Source organism: Lagenorhynchus albirostris, chromosome 9 (assembly GCF_949774975.1).
Source record: "Lagenorhynchus albirostris chromosome 9, mLagAlb1.1, whole genome shotgun sequence".
Classification (NCBI taxonomy): Eukaryota; Metazoa; Chordata; class Mammalia; order Artiodactyla; family Delphinidae; genus Lagenorhynchus; species Lagenorhynchus albirostris.
Window position 1 is genome coordinate 54,427,206 of NC_083103.1, and position 14,922 is coordinate 54,442,127.

The 14,922-nt window shown below is 58.7% G+C and overlaps 1 protein-coding gene across 3 annotated transcripts in view; it reads left to right on the plus strand.

Moving 5' to 3' along the window:
- MYO7A (myosin VIIA) overlaps positions 1-14,922 on the plus strand; it is an 86,900-nt gene that overhangs the window by 70,705 nt on the left and 1,273 nt on the right. Inside the window, exons 31-45 of one of the 3 annotated variants that reach the window (XM_060160100.1) lie at positions 252-369; positions 1,125-1,251; positions 2,318-2,601; positions 3,517-3,707; positions 4,408-4,532; positions 5,227-5,384; positions 6,407-6,560; positions 7,957-8,112; positions 8,651-8,756; positions 10,102-10,215; positions 11,282-11,369; positions 11,527-11,633; positions 12,720-12,905; positions 13,287-13,403; positions 14,344-14,427. In XM_060160100.1, coding sequence (XP_060016083.1) covers positions 252-369; positions 1,125-1,251; positions 2,318-2,601; positions 3,517-3,707; positions 4,408-4,532; positions 5,227-5,384; positions 6,407-6,560; positions 7,957-8,112; positions 8,651-8,756; positions 10,102-10,215; positions 11,282-11,369; positions 11,527-11,633; positions 12,720-12,905; positions 13,287-13,403; positions 14,344-14,427 — 2,115 coding nt within the window. The remainder of the gene's footprint in view (positions 1-251; positions 370-1,124; positions 1,252-2,317; positions 2,602-3,516; positions 3,708-4,407; positions 4,533-5,226; positions 5,385-6,406; positions 6,561-7,956; positions 8,113-8,650; positions 8,757-10,101; positions 10,216-11,281; positions 11,370-11,526; positions 11,634-12,719; positions 12,906-13,286; positions 13,404-14,343; positions 14,428-14,922) is intronic. The other 2 variants (XM_060160101.1, XM_060160103.1) reach the window with 2 other exon arrangements.

Here is a 14,922-nt window from a genome sequence, read left to right on the forward strand (position 1 = left end):
CACTCTGCTGAATCGGGAGCTCCCTGAGGGAGGACCCATGTTCCTCTAGCAAGTGCTCACTGCTGTTGATGGAATCGGAGGAAGATGGAGTGACGGGGAGGCTGTGGGCTGGGGGGGTGGGGTGAGGCCATGGTGTGCACGAGGACACGGTGGCCTGGGGCCCACTTCTGACGTGCAGACAGAGACATTTGATTTCCAGGCAGAGCGTGTGCCAAGTCTCTTGTCCCCTGTCCCTGTCTGTGCCCCTCCAGGGGATTTATGCCCAGAGGAGAACTGATGCCCAGAAGGTCAAAGAGGATGTGGTCAACTATGCCCGCTTCAAGTGGCCCTTGCTCTTCTCCAGGTTTTACGAAGCCTACAAGTTCTCAGGTACCCCTCAGCCCACCTGCCTCCCGTCCCTCCCTCGATGGCTCTGGTCCGTGGCAGAGGGAGGGGACCGGCCTGAGCCAGACTCCCCAGTCAGCCAGCCTCCTGCCCGCAGGGCTGCCTGGCCTCCAAGTCAGTGTGCTGAGTGGGTCCTGCCTCCCTGCAGCCCAGTAGGGCTCCGTGGCACATAGTAGGTACTCAGCAACACACTGGGTCAAACAATTGACTGAGTATTGTGATCATTAAAGCACCTACTATGTACAGAAGAGGGTGGCCCAGGGCACAGGCTGGGCCGAACCCGTGAAGCTGAGGGTAGATGCAGCCGGCAAACCTGTACTGGCCACTTGCTTAGCCAACCTCGGGCCACCGGTACCAGGCACCTGCTCCATGCCAGGCCCTGTGCTGGTGGTGGCTTCACAGAACCCCCAAATATCAGGTTCGAGGGAATGTTGGGGCTCAGTTTGTCTGACTCCTCCCCGTATCCCACCATACCGCAGGGCAGGGACTTGTCCCAAGCTGCACAGACCAGTGGCAGGAACGCGGCTCCAACCCAGTTCCTTAATCCAACACTCTCTTCCCGCCGCACCTGGGGTTTCGGCTCGTAGGGAGGTTGTGTTCTCCGAGCCTCAGTTTCCACATCTGTAAAATGGACATCAACATACCCCACCCTGGCCACCTCCCTGGTGGTTATGAGGATCGAGAAGGGCTGGGTCCGGCAGCGGGCAGGTGCCCTCTCAGTGCCTCTGTCTCTGCCCCAGGCCCCAGCCTCCCCAAGAACGACGTCATCGTGGCCGTCAACTGGACGGGCGTCTACTTCGTGGACGAGCAGGAGCAGGTGCTTCTGGAGCTGTCCTTCCCCGAGATCATGGCCGTGTCCAGCAGTAGGTTAGTCCAGCCCCCACCCCCCGCGTCAGTGCAGGGCGGGGACTTGTCCAAAGCCGCATGAAGACCAGTGGCAGGGATGGGACTCAAACCCAGGGTCCTGATTCAGCGCTTTCTGAAGTGAGGAGGGGCAGATGGAGACACAGGCAGACACACAGGGAAGGAGAGAGTTCCCGGGGCTTTTCTGTGGGTCATGGGGGCCTTTGAAGGAAACCTAACAGAGGACATCACCAAGGTGCAGAGACACGCAGTGGCCTGTCCTGGTCGCATGTGACCGAGCAGTATGTGCTGCACCCTGCAGACCCCTCAGGCACCTTCCTCCCTATAGGGTGTGGGGGGGCGGGTATTTACAGCACATTCGTGGCTGTTCTGAGATGGGCACGGGTGGTTAGGACAGTCAGGGACAGTCGAGCGTGTACAAAAAGCTGGCCTGAGATTCAGGGCTCCGTGTGGGACTCACCTCCACGCCCTCATCTCTAAAATGGAGGTCTTTCCATCAGTACAGTGGTGAGGAATACATGCAATAATTGATAGGAGAGCTCTTTGTAAACTGAGAAGTGCAGTGCACATGGGAGCAACGTTGGGAGTGGGTCCTGGAATGGACTGGCATTCCCAGCAGTGCCTCCTCCCCGCATCTGGGGCTTGTAGGAGTGTCTCTGGGCTGTGTCCGATGTGGGCAGGGGTTGGGTCATGTCCAGCTCTGACCAGGCACATGGGATGCAGTGGTGACAAGATAGTCCTTGTCCTCTTGCAGCTTCACTTGAGAGGGGAGATGGGCATCGAATAAGCCATTGTAAAGTAGGGGCCAGTGTGCTGAGGGCTATGGGAAGGCAGGGAGGGCTTCCTGGAGGCGGTGGTTTCTAGGCTGAGCCCTGAAGGGTGAGTGGGAATTAGACAACAAAGGGGAAGTGAGCTCCCCCTGCAGGCCTCCCAGGACCATGTGTGACTTTGGCCTGGCCGTGGCTGACTCAGGCTGAGCTGTGGCTGCCTGGGCCCCATCTCACCCTGGCTGGGCCGGCCTCTTTCTGGCTGGGCCACATCTGACTGGGCTGGCCTTGGTCTCCTTCAGGGAGTGCCGTGTCTCGCTCTCGCTGGGCTGCTCTGACCTGGGCTGTGCTGCATCTCACTCGGGCTGGGCAGGAGTGACCCCGACAGGGCCCTGTTCTCCGTGTTGGTCCTGCAGGGGAGCGAAACTGGTAGCCCCCAGCTTTACGCTGGCCACCATCAAGGGGGATGAGTACACCTTCACCTCCAGCAATGCTGAGGACATCCGTGACCTGGTGGTCACCTTCCTGGAGGGGCTCCGAAAGAGGTCTAAGTATGTGGTGGCCCTGCAGGACAACCCCAGCCCTGGTGAGTGGCTCCTGGCACGAGATGCCAGTCCCCGGGGTCAGGGTGTTAGGCAGATTACGTGCCCTGGCCTTGGCCTGGCGTTCAGGATCACTAGAGCCTGTTACCCATTCTTCCCCAGAAACCTTCGTTTCCAGCTGGACCAAATAGCTCAACCCTGTGCCTTCGATCTGTGCCCTGTGGGGAACCTTCCTCCCTCTGGTCTTAAATACCTATTACTTGCCAACTTCTCCAAATGAGATCAGGGGTTCCTCCTCAGTGTTCCCCCAATACCCACCATCTTCAAATGATGACAGTGGTAACAACTATGGACCGTGCATCCCCGGGCCTTTGAGGTCCCGAGCAGAGCGTGAGAAAGAGACGAAATGAACCCAGCCCTGCCCTCAGTGGGGAGGGGGTGGGAACAGACAGTGACCATCCCTGTGATAGTGCAGTGACCCGGGAAGCCCAGAGGCTGTGGGAGCCTGGGGTTCGGGGAGGACGTATGTGTGAACAGAACGTTTGGGGCAGAGAGGAGAACCGAGCAGAGGCTGGAGGGGGCAGGTGTGTCTGGGAACTGCGGGTAGTTTGTTTCGGCTGGAATGGGTGAGGTGAGGCAGGAGGGGCAAAAAGTGAGGCAGAAGACGTCAGGAAGGCCATCTGCCAGCAACAGGCCTGTAGCGTGTCGAGGAGTGTGGGATTCCTTTTAGGGCAGTGGGGAGCCACGGAAGGCTTCTGAGCTGGGAAGCGGCCCCCTCCGATGGCTATCTGTGTTGGGGGTTGTGTAAGGTAGAGGCAGAGCGGCTGCTGAGCAGATACGGGACAGGGCCTCAGTTCCAGGGGGGAGGAGAGGCTTACGGGTCATCAACCCAAAGAGAGGTGTTCCATCCCAGCCTCTCTCTCTGCCCCCATGTGGCCCTGCTCACCCATGCCTTCCAGTGGGCGAGGAGTCAGGCTTCCTCAGCTTTGCCAAGGGGGACCTCATCATCCTGGACCATGACACAGGAGAGCAGGTCATGAACTCAGGCTGGGCCAACGGCATCAATGAGAGGACCAAGCAGCGTGGGGACTTCCCCACCGACTGCGTGTATGTCATGCCCACTGTCACCATGCCACCGCGGGAGATTGTGGTACGTGCCCCGGGGTGGGGCAGATGCATGGGAGGCTCCCCTGGCCCCTCCCCTGGCCCCTCCTTGTCTTCTTCCCACATAAAATGGAGTGAGGGGTCACAGTAGATTCATGCTTTGCAGCTTCTGTGAAGATGATCTGGGGGTCTTATGGGACCATAAACTGAAAGTTGGGGGCAACTATCAAATGTATGCCAGGTGGAGAGGAACCTAGAAATTGCATCAGAGGAGGAACTGCCCAGGGGTAGGGGATCAGAGAAGAGTGGCCTAGGGGATGGGGACGGGGCTTGCACTGTCCAGAAAGGCAGTGAGGGCAGAGATGGGAAGTGAGGCCCTGCTTCCTCCGGAGCCCCTTGAGCCAGCACTGAGGACTCGGAGCCCAGCTTTCCAGGCAGCTCCGGAGCCAGGCTCTGTTGACGGGGCAGTTCTCACACTACATCCGCTGCCTTGTCCAGGCTTTCTGACTGACCCAACTTAGTTCAGACACAGGGCACCAAGGGAAGGGTCCTAAGGCCAGCATGATGGAGGCAGTGGTAATGTCAGAGATCCCCCAGGAGGAAAGGTGTTCCCAGGGTCAGAATGGGGCACAGGGCCCACCCCCAGACCCACTTAAGAAGGCTCTGGGCTTTACCATGTTGATCCAGGGGCCCGGGGTAGAGATCCAGGGGCGCCTGACCTCAGCTCCCCATCTCTCGGTCTCTAGGCCCTGGTCACCATGACCCCCGACCAGAGGCAGGACGTTATCCGGCTCTTGCAGCTGCGAACGGCAGAGCCTGAGGTGCGCGCCAAGCCCTACACGCTGGAGGAATTTTCCTACGACTACTTCAGGTGACGGGGGAAGGGGAGAGAGGGCCCCAGGACAGGGAGCTGCAGGCTTCTGCTACCCTCTGGTCTGCGTGGTGGGGTTGCTTTGTGGTGTCCCTGTCTGTGAGCAGTGCCCAGGTCAGAGGGAACCAGAGGGCAGTTTCAGTCCATCGAGATGACGCTTCTCATGTTGTGTCATCTTATCCTTCCTTCATTTAAGATACTGTGACTGCGCCCACCCTAGGTGGAGTCCTGGGCACTCCTGACTCAAGGCTGTACCTGCCTCACCGATTCACAGTCCTGGTGGGGAGACAGGCATGAGACCAGGCGGCTGTTATTCTGTGCGCCCAGAGTTGGGATGGAGATGCTGGGTCGGGGTGGAGATGGAGGCTTCGTGGGGGAAGTGGTGTCTGAGCTAAGCTGGGGCGGGGTGAGCCGGGTGGTGGAGCGCCACAGCTGGAGCAGAGCGAGCAGAGAGAAGCAGGCGCGAGCAGGCCGGGGAGGCGGGCAGGGCTGCCGGGGCACAGCCAGCCTTGTTAGTATCTCCGGCTGAGAAAGTAAGGCCAGGGCAGGGCTGGTGACTCATCCCAGGTCACGCGGCGCAGCAGGGAAGCCGGTTCCCTCCGCTCGGCTTCCTACTCTTCCTACTCGGGGCGGGCGGGATGGGGCTGGAGTCTCACAACCTGGCCGTCAGTGCGGACTGTCCCGTGCTGTGCAGGCCCCCACCCAAGCACACGCTGAGCCGCGTGATGGTGTCCAAGGCCCGCGGCAAGGACCGGCTGTGGAGCCACACGCGGGAGCCGCTCAAGCAGGCGCTGCTGAAGAAGATCCTGGGCAGCGAGGAGCTCTCGCAGGAGGCCTGCATGGCCTTCATCGATATCCGCACCCTCAGGGGTTGGGGGGGGGCACGGAGGGTCAGGCAGGGGCCACGGGGAGGGGGCGCCTAGGGCAGGGGAGGGCTGGGCTGGGCCTGGCCTCTAGGGTTTTCGTCTGGACACTTACTTCCTTCTGAGGGGCCCAGCTGGGGCCTGGGCAGACGTGGGGGGATGCTGACGGAGCGGCTCCCTCTGTGTGCCCGGCACCTTACAGCGTGCAGGGGGCTGCCTCATCCGTTGTCTCCTCGCACCCTGTCACTTGGTTGACAGATGTATATCGTGCCATGTGCTGGGCCAGGCGTGGAGACACGGCGGTGAGCAGACCCAGTCCCTAGCCTCATGTGCTCATAGTTGAGAGTGGAGATGTGCTGATCGGGGTCAGTGCTGTGATGGGACCCGACAGCACATTGACCTGACTTGGCCTTGGAGGAGGGCAGGGAGGACTTCCTGGAGGAAGTGATATCTAGGCTGGAGACTGGGTAGGCCTTGGCCAAAGGGGAGATAGGTGGGAATGTTTTTGACAGAGGGAGCAGCATGTATAAAGGCCCTGAGGCAAAGCAGAGCAGGGCTGTTTCAAGGGCAGAAATTAACTCAGCACAGCTAGAGGCTAGAGTTCAAGAAGGGAATCCTAAGATGTGGGCTGATGGATGAAAGTTTCCCAAGGCCTGTTGAGAAGCTTGGACTGTGTCCTGCGGTGCAGCCATGGGGAGCCACTGGGGCAGGGGGTGGCATGGTTAGATCTGTGATTTGGAAAGTTTATTCTGGTTGCTGTGAGGACTCTGGTAGTGGGGCTGGGGCCTGGAGCACGATGGCCAGTGAGGAGGTGGCCAGAGGAGTTGAGGAGAGAAGGTGGGCAGTGGGCATGGAGAGCAGTGTGGGCAGATTATGCCCATTTCCTGGGTGAGTAGCCTGAGGCCCAGGGCCACATGATCAGGGGTGGCAGACCCTGTTGGAGAGTGTGGCCACCTGCCTCCCGGGCCATTGTTCCCCGATTGGCCACAGCCTTCCTTGACAGCTCCCCACCCGTGCTCAAGTACATGGGTGACTACCCGTCCAAGAGGATGCGCTCCGTCAATGAGCTCACAGACCAGATCTTCGAGGGTGCCCTGAAGGCTGAGCCCCTCAAGGACGAGGTGTACGTGCAGATCCTGAAGCAGCTGACTGACAACCACATCAGGTAAGCCGGGATGGTGGGAGGGTGAGGGGCAGCCCCCCCCCCCGCCCGGTGCTAACAGCTGAAGGTAATCGTAAAGGTCCTCCTCCCACTGGGAGCTCACTCCCTGCCGAGGCAGCAGCTGGCTCTGCCTGGAACAGTCCTTCTTCACTCAGAGCAGGAAGCTGTCCTCAGGCCCCCTCATGTCCTAGCTCTCCCCCAAGGCCCAAGGAAGAGGGTCAAGAACCGAGAGGTGGTGGCTGCACCCTGAGTCTGTCCTCCCCACAAGCTGAACAGCCCCAGCTCCTCCTAATTTCCCGCTGCTCTCTGCCTGAGCCTCCTCTGGATACCCCTCCCCAGCCCAGATGCCACTGTCGCCTACAGGTGCATCTCATGAGCACTTGTCCCACCCCTGGCTCAGGCTGAGCTGTCAGTCAGAAGCTCTGGATAAAAACTCTCATGGGGGCTTCCCTGGTGGCGCAGTGGTTGAGAGTCCGCCTGCCGATGCAGGGGACGCGGGTTCGTGCCCCGGTCTGGGAGGATCCCCGTGCCGCGGAGCGGCTGGGCCCGTGAGCCATGGCCGCTGAGCCTGCGCGTCTGGAGCCTGTGCTCCGCAACGGGAGAGGCCACAACAGTGAGAGGCCCGCGTACCGCAAAAAAAAAAAAAAAAAAAAAAAACTCTCATGGGCTGGGGGTGTTGGACCCCAGAGGGTGTCACCGCCTCCCTGATGGCCCAGACCATGGCAGGAGGGGGAAGTCAGGCACATGCTCATCCCAGAGCCTGAGAGAAGCCCCACCCTCTCCCTTTATTCCCAGACTTCCAACTCCCTCCCCAGCTTTGTCACTCTCTACATCTCTTACACAAGTCTACCATTGGACCATGCGTCAGATCTTTTCGCACATTCTGTGCCCACAGCCAGGAAAACCTTTCTTCTCCTTTGCATATCAGAATCTGCCTCAGTCTTCAAAGCCTAGATCAAATGCCACCTCCTCCTAGAAGCCCTCCAGGCTTCCCTCCTGCCAGACCGAAGGAGCTCAGAGTAGTGCCTTGAGGGAGTCCTGGGGCTGGTCTAACGTAGTGCTACTCAAATAATAGACGAGTTAAAGAGCTGCTGCCATAATATAAATCACACACTGCTTCCGTCATAGGAAAGTCTTTCTAAGAAAAAAAAAAACTTAGCCAGAGTGCTTGGTGACACAGCTGACACAAGCACCTTACCTCCACCTGACTAGTAAGTGTGCGGCCTGGGGTGGGGTTGGCAGACCAGACTTTGAGTAGCACTAATGGGATCAGGCTGTCGGGGGTGGGTCCATGTTGGTCCTCAGGGGTGGGGGTGAGGGCAGGCATGTGCTGCCGTGTGAGGAGCTGAGGCGTACTGGCCCGCGGTGGCCCTGCTGGACACCACACCTCTTCCTGCAGGTATAGTGAGGAGCGGGGCTGGGAGCTGCTCTGGCTGTGCACAGGGCTCTTCCCGCCCAGCAACATCCTCCTGCCGCATGTGCAGCGCTTCCTGCAGTCCCGCAAGCACTGCCCACTCGCCATCGACTGCCTGCAGCGGCTCCAGAAAGCCCTGAGGTACAGCAGGGGCTGCAAGGGGCAGAGGGGGCAGTGGGCACAGTGCGTGGCGGCAGGCACTGGGATGGGCTTCCGGCCACCCTGGCTTGTGAGACGAGTCCCTTGGGGATGCTGAGGTCCTGACCCATCATCTTCGGGGTCCCACAGCTGCCAGGTTGACAAAGGTGGCAGTGCCCAGTACCCATTCTGGACAGTTTGAGAGTCTGGTTGCTCAGAAAGTTATTTTCTCATACCTTCAAGTCTGCTGGGGAGGCAGACACCTGGGCCGCACTCCACACTCTGCAAAGCCCACCTGTACCCTTTGCTTCATTCGGTCCCCTCCACATCCCTATCTGGTGGGTACCATGATCACCTCATTTTTACAGATGAGGAACTAGAGGCTTGAGAGTTTGTCACCTGGTAGGAAGTGGTAGCTGGGGATTAGGACTGGGTTTGCCTGTCTCCAAAGTGCCCTCTGCTCTCTGCTCCCCATGGCCCCAGGAATCTGCTGCCTCCTGACTTGGCCCCCTTCCCCCCCGCCCGCTCCCCTGGTTTTCAGAAACGGGTCCCGGAAGTACCCCCCGCACCTGGTGGAGGTGGAGGCCATCCAGCACAAAACCACCCAGATTTTCCACAAGGTCTACTTTCCCGATGACACAGACGAGGTGAGGGACTCTGGCTTCTTGGTCTGTGGGTGCCCCTGAAGGACCAGGCTCCCTCGGGGACACGGGGCAGCCCTGATGTCTCTTCCCCACCACCCCCACCTTTGCCCCCATCCTCCTGCCCCTCAGTGGAGTCGGGGCTCAGTCAAGAGGCCACAGACGCCTCGGGTCAGGAGCCCTTGGGTTCCTGGTTCAGCCTCTCACTTCCTTGATCAGCTTCCTTGAGAAGCTCACCCCTCCCTCTCTCTGAGGAGCCTCTGCTTGGAGAAACGTGCTTTCTCCCTCTGAGCTGAGCTCTGTGTTGATGTCATCTCCGATGCCAGCTCTGTTCCTGGGCACAGGCCTGCTCCGCAGCCCACGACCTCCCCCATTGCCCCGAGCCCACTCTCCTGCAGACTAACACTTCCTTCCTTCTCACCTGACCTGAGTGTGAGTCCCCTCCACCGCGGTCCCCTGGGCAAAAGTCCTATTTGTCTTCTTGTCATGCCGGCTCCTGATCTACACCCCCTGCTCCATCCCAGCACAGCATCTCATTCAGATAAACAAGACCAACAGTGAAATTTTCGGTTTGAAAAGCAGTTTAAAAACTTGTCTAGACTAGAGACTCAGAAATACCACTAGGGGATTCTAGTCACAAGGACAGAAAAACTTCCTAAAATCTTTTCCTGTCCCCTATGGAGGGTTACATGGAGCACCCCCCACCCCTCAAATTGCACTCCTCCCTCATCTGGGCTTCCCCAGACCCTCCCATCCCTCTCAAGCCCAGTCTGGGCTGCTTCCCGGCTCTTGACTCCTCACCCTTTCTGGAGTTTGCTTTCTCCTTCCTCCAGTTTCTCTCCTTCCAATCACCCTGTCCCTCCTGTGCTCCCTTGGCCTCTGCCATCACTCATGCTTGTACAGCTGGGCCAAGGCTTAGTCCCGCTTGAAGGGTTGGGAAGGGCACGATCTGGGAAGACCCAGACAGGAGTTGCTTTTCCTTCTTTTGAAAAAAATTTATCTTTAATTGAAGTTTAGTTGATGTACAATATTATATGAGTGTCAGTTGTACAACAGTGATTCACAAATTTTAACGGTGGTGTTCCATTTATAATTATTATAAAATATTGGCTATATTCCCTGTGTTGTACAGTATATCCTTGTAGTTTGTTTATTTTATACAGAGTAGGTTTTATACTTCTTCCTTGTCTTAAGCATGGTGCCCAGCTCTGGGGAAGCCCCCTCAGGAGGAGGGTGTCTTGCATGGGAGGGGGCTCCGTCCAGCTGGGGGCACAGCCACAGGGATGCGAGAGGCCCTGGGAGAGGCCCTGCCAGAGGCAAGCGAGTGCTCCCCCGCCACCCCTTCCCCCAGGCCTTCGAGGTGGAGTCCAGCACCAAGGCCAAGGACTTCTGCCAGAACATCGCTGCCCGGCTGCTCCTCAAGTCCTCCGAGGGATTCAGCCTCTTTGTCAAAATTGCAGATAAGGTGGGTTGGGGGGGCACTGATTGCTTATCTGCCTGCTCTTGGTCTGTCTCATGGGAAATCTGCTGGCGCCCTGGGAGCTCACGGGGCAGCGGGGGTGGGGACAGAGACAGAAGGAGGGACGGGGAGAGGAAGAGGCCCTCTTGCACACGGCATCTGATTGGGCCCGTCTCTTTCTTACATCCCTGCAATGGCCCCCTGACGTGCAGCAGCTATGCCTACATCTCTCTCCTCTGAGGCATTGCACAGCCTGGCCACAGACCTCTCGGGAGCACTCTGTGCTCTGGACACACCAGGCTCCTCGCCCTGCCCCAATACACATGTACTTTCCAGAGTTGATGTGACTGGTCCCTCAGCTGCCAGGCTGAAGTCAGTTCACCTCTGAAAAAGCCCTTGAAGGGAGGATGACCATCCCCACCTAATAGACCACACAACCTGGACTCAGAAGTGTTAAGTGACTTATCTCAGGTCACACAGCAGGGACTCAGATCCAGGTGGGGCTGACTCTGAAGCACAGGCCCCTGCCTTCACCCCACATTGCCCCCCGCCCCATTTATGTCCATGGGAGTCAAAGGCCCAGCTTGAAAGCCCCTTCCCATGGGGGGCTTCCCTGACCCTTGCAGGCAGGTCAGGTGCTCTCTCCTGTCGCTCACCCCCAGTTCCCTGTGCATCCATGTCTGTCTGTCCCTGTGCCAGACACTGTGACCCAGAGGTGATCTCAGTGAGGTCCTGGACCCAGCGGGGCTTAGAGCCTGTGGGAGGAGCAGGACACGGATACCAGAGAATGTCCAAAGCAGGGACTGGGCCCCTTTCTCGGCCTTTTTTCCAGGGTCCTAGAGCAGCAATCAGTGACTCTTTGCTGAATGACGGAAGGGAGTCACTGTCACTGGACAGAGACACTCAACAGGCACAGTCGGGGCAAGATGGGGTTGATACATGGACACCCCCTCTGGCTGCGAGCAGGAGTTCTTCTGGAGAAGGGGCTGCCGGGGAGGCCTTGGGTGGGAAAGTCAGAAAACTCAGTATTGCTCCAATTAAAATGATTGGACTAGAATGGCCATGTCCCTAGGTCATCAGCGTTCCTGAGAATGACTTCTTCTTCGACTTTGTACGACACCTGACGGACTGGATAAAGAAAGCACGGCCCGTCAAGGATGGTAACGTGAGGCTGAGTCCTGGGATCATCCGAGGCCTGGGGCCAGCAGGTCCTGGCTCGGGGCCGTACCTGAGTGCCACCTGGGTGGGGCCCGAGTCAGGCCTTCCTCCAGGGCTGGTGCTGGGATCTTCTGGGTGACCGACTGCCCTCTGCCACAGGAATCGTGCCCTCGCTCACCTACCAAGTGTTCTTCATGAAGAAGCTGTGGACCACCACGGTGCCAGGGAAGGACCCCATGGCCGATTCCATCTTCCACTACTACCAGGTGAGCTGCCCAGAGCCTCTCTGCTGTGGTTGCCTGCTGTCCTTGCCAGGGGAGGGGCAGCAGCATGGACTGGAAGCCATTCCTGCTGGGGTCTCCGGAGGTGGCCCAACCTCAGATCCTTCTCCTTCCCAACCCTCCAGCCCTCGGGCTGAGCTCTCAGGCCCTTCCCTTGGTGAGGGGCTATGCTCTGGATTCGGGATTCTGCTGGTACACCTGGATCTGTAGACGTTTTCCAGCAGGGCGTGGGCCTGCGGGAAGCCAGCAGGTGGCTCCCAGGCTGAGCCTCTATCGTGTGTCTGGCAGCTTGTACTCATTCTGTCCTCCCAACAACCCCCAAGAAGGAGTTATGTTGTTCCCATTTCACAGAGGAACACTCAGATCAAGTGATGTAATTAGGATCACAGGGCTGATGGAACTGGGGTTGGATTCCAGGTCTTCATGACTGCAGACTCAGTGGTCTCTTCCGAGGTGGCCGTTTACCGTTCTGTGGGACAGACAGACCAGGATGCTGGGAGGGGCGCCAGTGGTGGGGAAGGCAGCTGCCCTGGTAGAGAGAACCATGGCCTGCGAGCCAGAAGGGCCGCCTTCCTTCAAACCCAGGATCTGCCTCTCCCCTTTGCCCCATGTTGCCCGTTTAGCAAGTGGCACCGTTAACTACCAGCTCCCCCAAGGCAGAAACCTGAGTCAGCGTGGACCTCTCCCATGTCCCAAATCACTCACCTGAAGACTTTACCTCCCGAATATCTCATCTCTGAAACGCATTCACGTCTCTCCATCACCACCTCCACCAACTTGGGTCGGTCCACCATCTTCTCTCATCGGGAAGAAGCCCATAACCTTCTCTCTGATCTCCTCCATCTGCCTTTTTAAATCTGTAAAGCGCTGAATCTGTGGCATAATGCTGTTTCCCCGTACTGTGCCTTCCCCCCTTGGGGAGCAGTGTCAGCTGAGGTTGGGGAAGCAGGTGGGCCCAAATGTGGGGTAAAGTAGTAGACCCGGCCTCACGGGGGGTGGGGGGTGCTTAAGGGAAGAAGCCCACTTCCTCCAGGTGCCTCCACTGCCTGTGACCCGCTCTGTCTCTGGCAGGAGTTGCCCAAGTATCTCCGAGGCTACCACAAGTGCACGCGGGAGGAAGTGCTGCAGCTGGGGGCACTCATCTACAGGGCCAAGTTTGAGGAGGACAAGTCCTACTTCCCCAGTATCCCCAAGCTTCTACGGGAGCTGGTGCCCCAGGACCTCATCCGGCAGATCTCGCCTGACGACTGGAAGCGGGTGACCGTGGGGGAGACAGTGGGAATAGGGGCCCCCTGAATGGTTCTCTGGGTACCCCAGGGTCAAGGGGGCAGGTGCTGGACAGCAGCCCAGGGAAGTATCTCTTGTGGCCCCTGTAAATTCAGCCGGCCACTTGGCAGTAATTTGCCCTGTCCTGGTTACCATGGTGACCGGATTTTAATTGATACTGTTTGGCCTGCTTGCTTTGGGGAGGGAAGGGCTGTCAGGAGTCCATTACCTGGTATAAGTGGGGAGGCTTCATAGCCTCCAGGGCCCCCATCCTCCACCCGGCCCTCCAGGGCCCATGGCAGCTGCTGTGACAGTGCAGATGGGGCAGGAGCGGCAGGGGAGAGGACTCTGACCCCCCCGCTCCCCCTGCAGTCCATCGTCGCCTATTTCAACAAGCACGCAGGGAAGTCCAAGGAGGACGCCAAGCTGGCCTTCCTGAAGCTCATCTTCAAGTGGCCCACCTTCGGCTCAGCCTTCTTCGAGGTGAAGGTATGCCGTGGGTGCGTGCTTCTCAGGACGAGGGGGAACCAGATGGCACAGAGGCTCCTCCCCATGACTCTGGGAAACTGCAGTGGCCTCTGCCACCTGCCTGGCAAGGAAAGGAGGAAATGGCCCAGCTAGGTGTCTCAGCTAAGTACTGGGCCCTGGGCTTAGTCCTGGGACGCTGAGGCGGCTTCCTGGAGGAGGCAACGTTGAGCTTTCCAGGGAGACCCTGAGGGGAGGGTTCCTGGCAGACGGCCTGGCACGAGCAAAGACCCAGAGGTGTGAGAGCTCAGGCCTGGGCAGGAAGTGCGAGTGGGTGAGTGTGGATGGGCGGGGGTGTGAGGCGCGCAGACTGCGGTAAGCAGCAGGTTGGCGAGCAGGAGAGGCCAGTAGGGTTCCTCCTGCAGGTGGTGCCCAGCCTGGACGGTTTTGCACAGGGATGATTGATGGGGCCAGAGCCCACTCTGACTTCAGGGTGGGGGTGGATCTGAGGGGCAGGACCAGAGGCAGGAGAATGGTGAAGTGGCTGGGGTGAGGGATAGGTCAGGATGGAGAGGGGGGAATGGCCTTGCTACACATTGAGAGGGCCCCTTTGAGAAGCCTGGCTGTGCAACGAAGAGAGCCTGGAGGCAGGTGTAGGTTTCAAGGAGGCTTTTTAAAGATGAGGGGCTTTAGGGCTGAGAGGGAGCAATAGCAGGGACTCCTAGAGAAGCAGGACAGAAGGGCTGAAACTGCTGCCGGGCTGGTTGGGGGCCCGTGAAGGGATTTGGGGTAGCTCTGGGGGCCCAGCAGAGGTATTGCTAGAAACCACGAGGTCGTGGAGCACCAGTGCACCCCTGGCATCACGCAGGCAGCAGGAGAGGTAGACTCAAGCCCAGCTGGGGGCGGCTCCTGGGGGCGGCTCCCCACCTGATGTCTCTGGCTTTTTTTTTTTTTTTTTAACTAGCAAACTACAGAGCCAAACTTCCCTGAGATTCTCCTAATCGCCATCAACAAGTATGGGGTCAGCCTCATTGATCCCAGAACCAAGGTGAGCAGCGACAGGGAAGAGAAGGCGGGTGGGCTTCTCTGTTTGCACTTCTAACAAAGGCCCCCAGACTCAAACCCCGAGAGACCCTATCAGCCACCAGCATCCTCGCTTCATCCACCCACCTGGCCACACATCTTGAGAAGCACCGTGTTTGCTGCGTCTACTTCCTTACCTCTCATCTCTCCATCAAAACTGCTGAGTTACTAACAAAGCCCTCGCTACTACATCCAATCAATCACTCTAGTGCTTGGCCTTTCAGCGTCACTGGATACTTCCTCCCAGAATGCTCTCTGTCCACACTGGTCAGGGTGGGAGGATCTACTGGGGTAACTGCTGCTCAGGTCTGTGGGCCTGAGCAGTTCCTACCGAGGGGGCCAGGACACAAGTCCTACCACTGACACAGGAGGGTACAACGGGGGCTGTTGGCGAAGGGGGCAACGACCACCATCTTCCCCGTGGCTCCATGTGCCCACGTTCCTGGTTTTCCTCATCTCC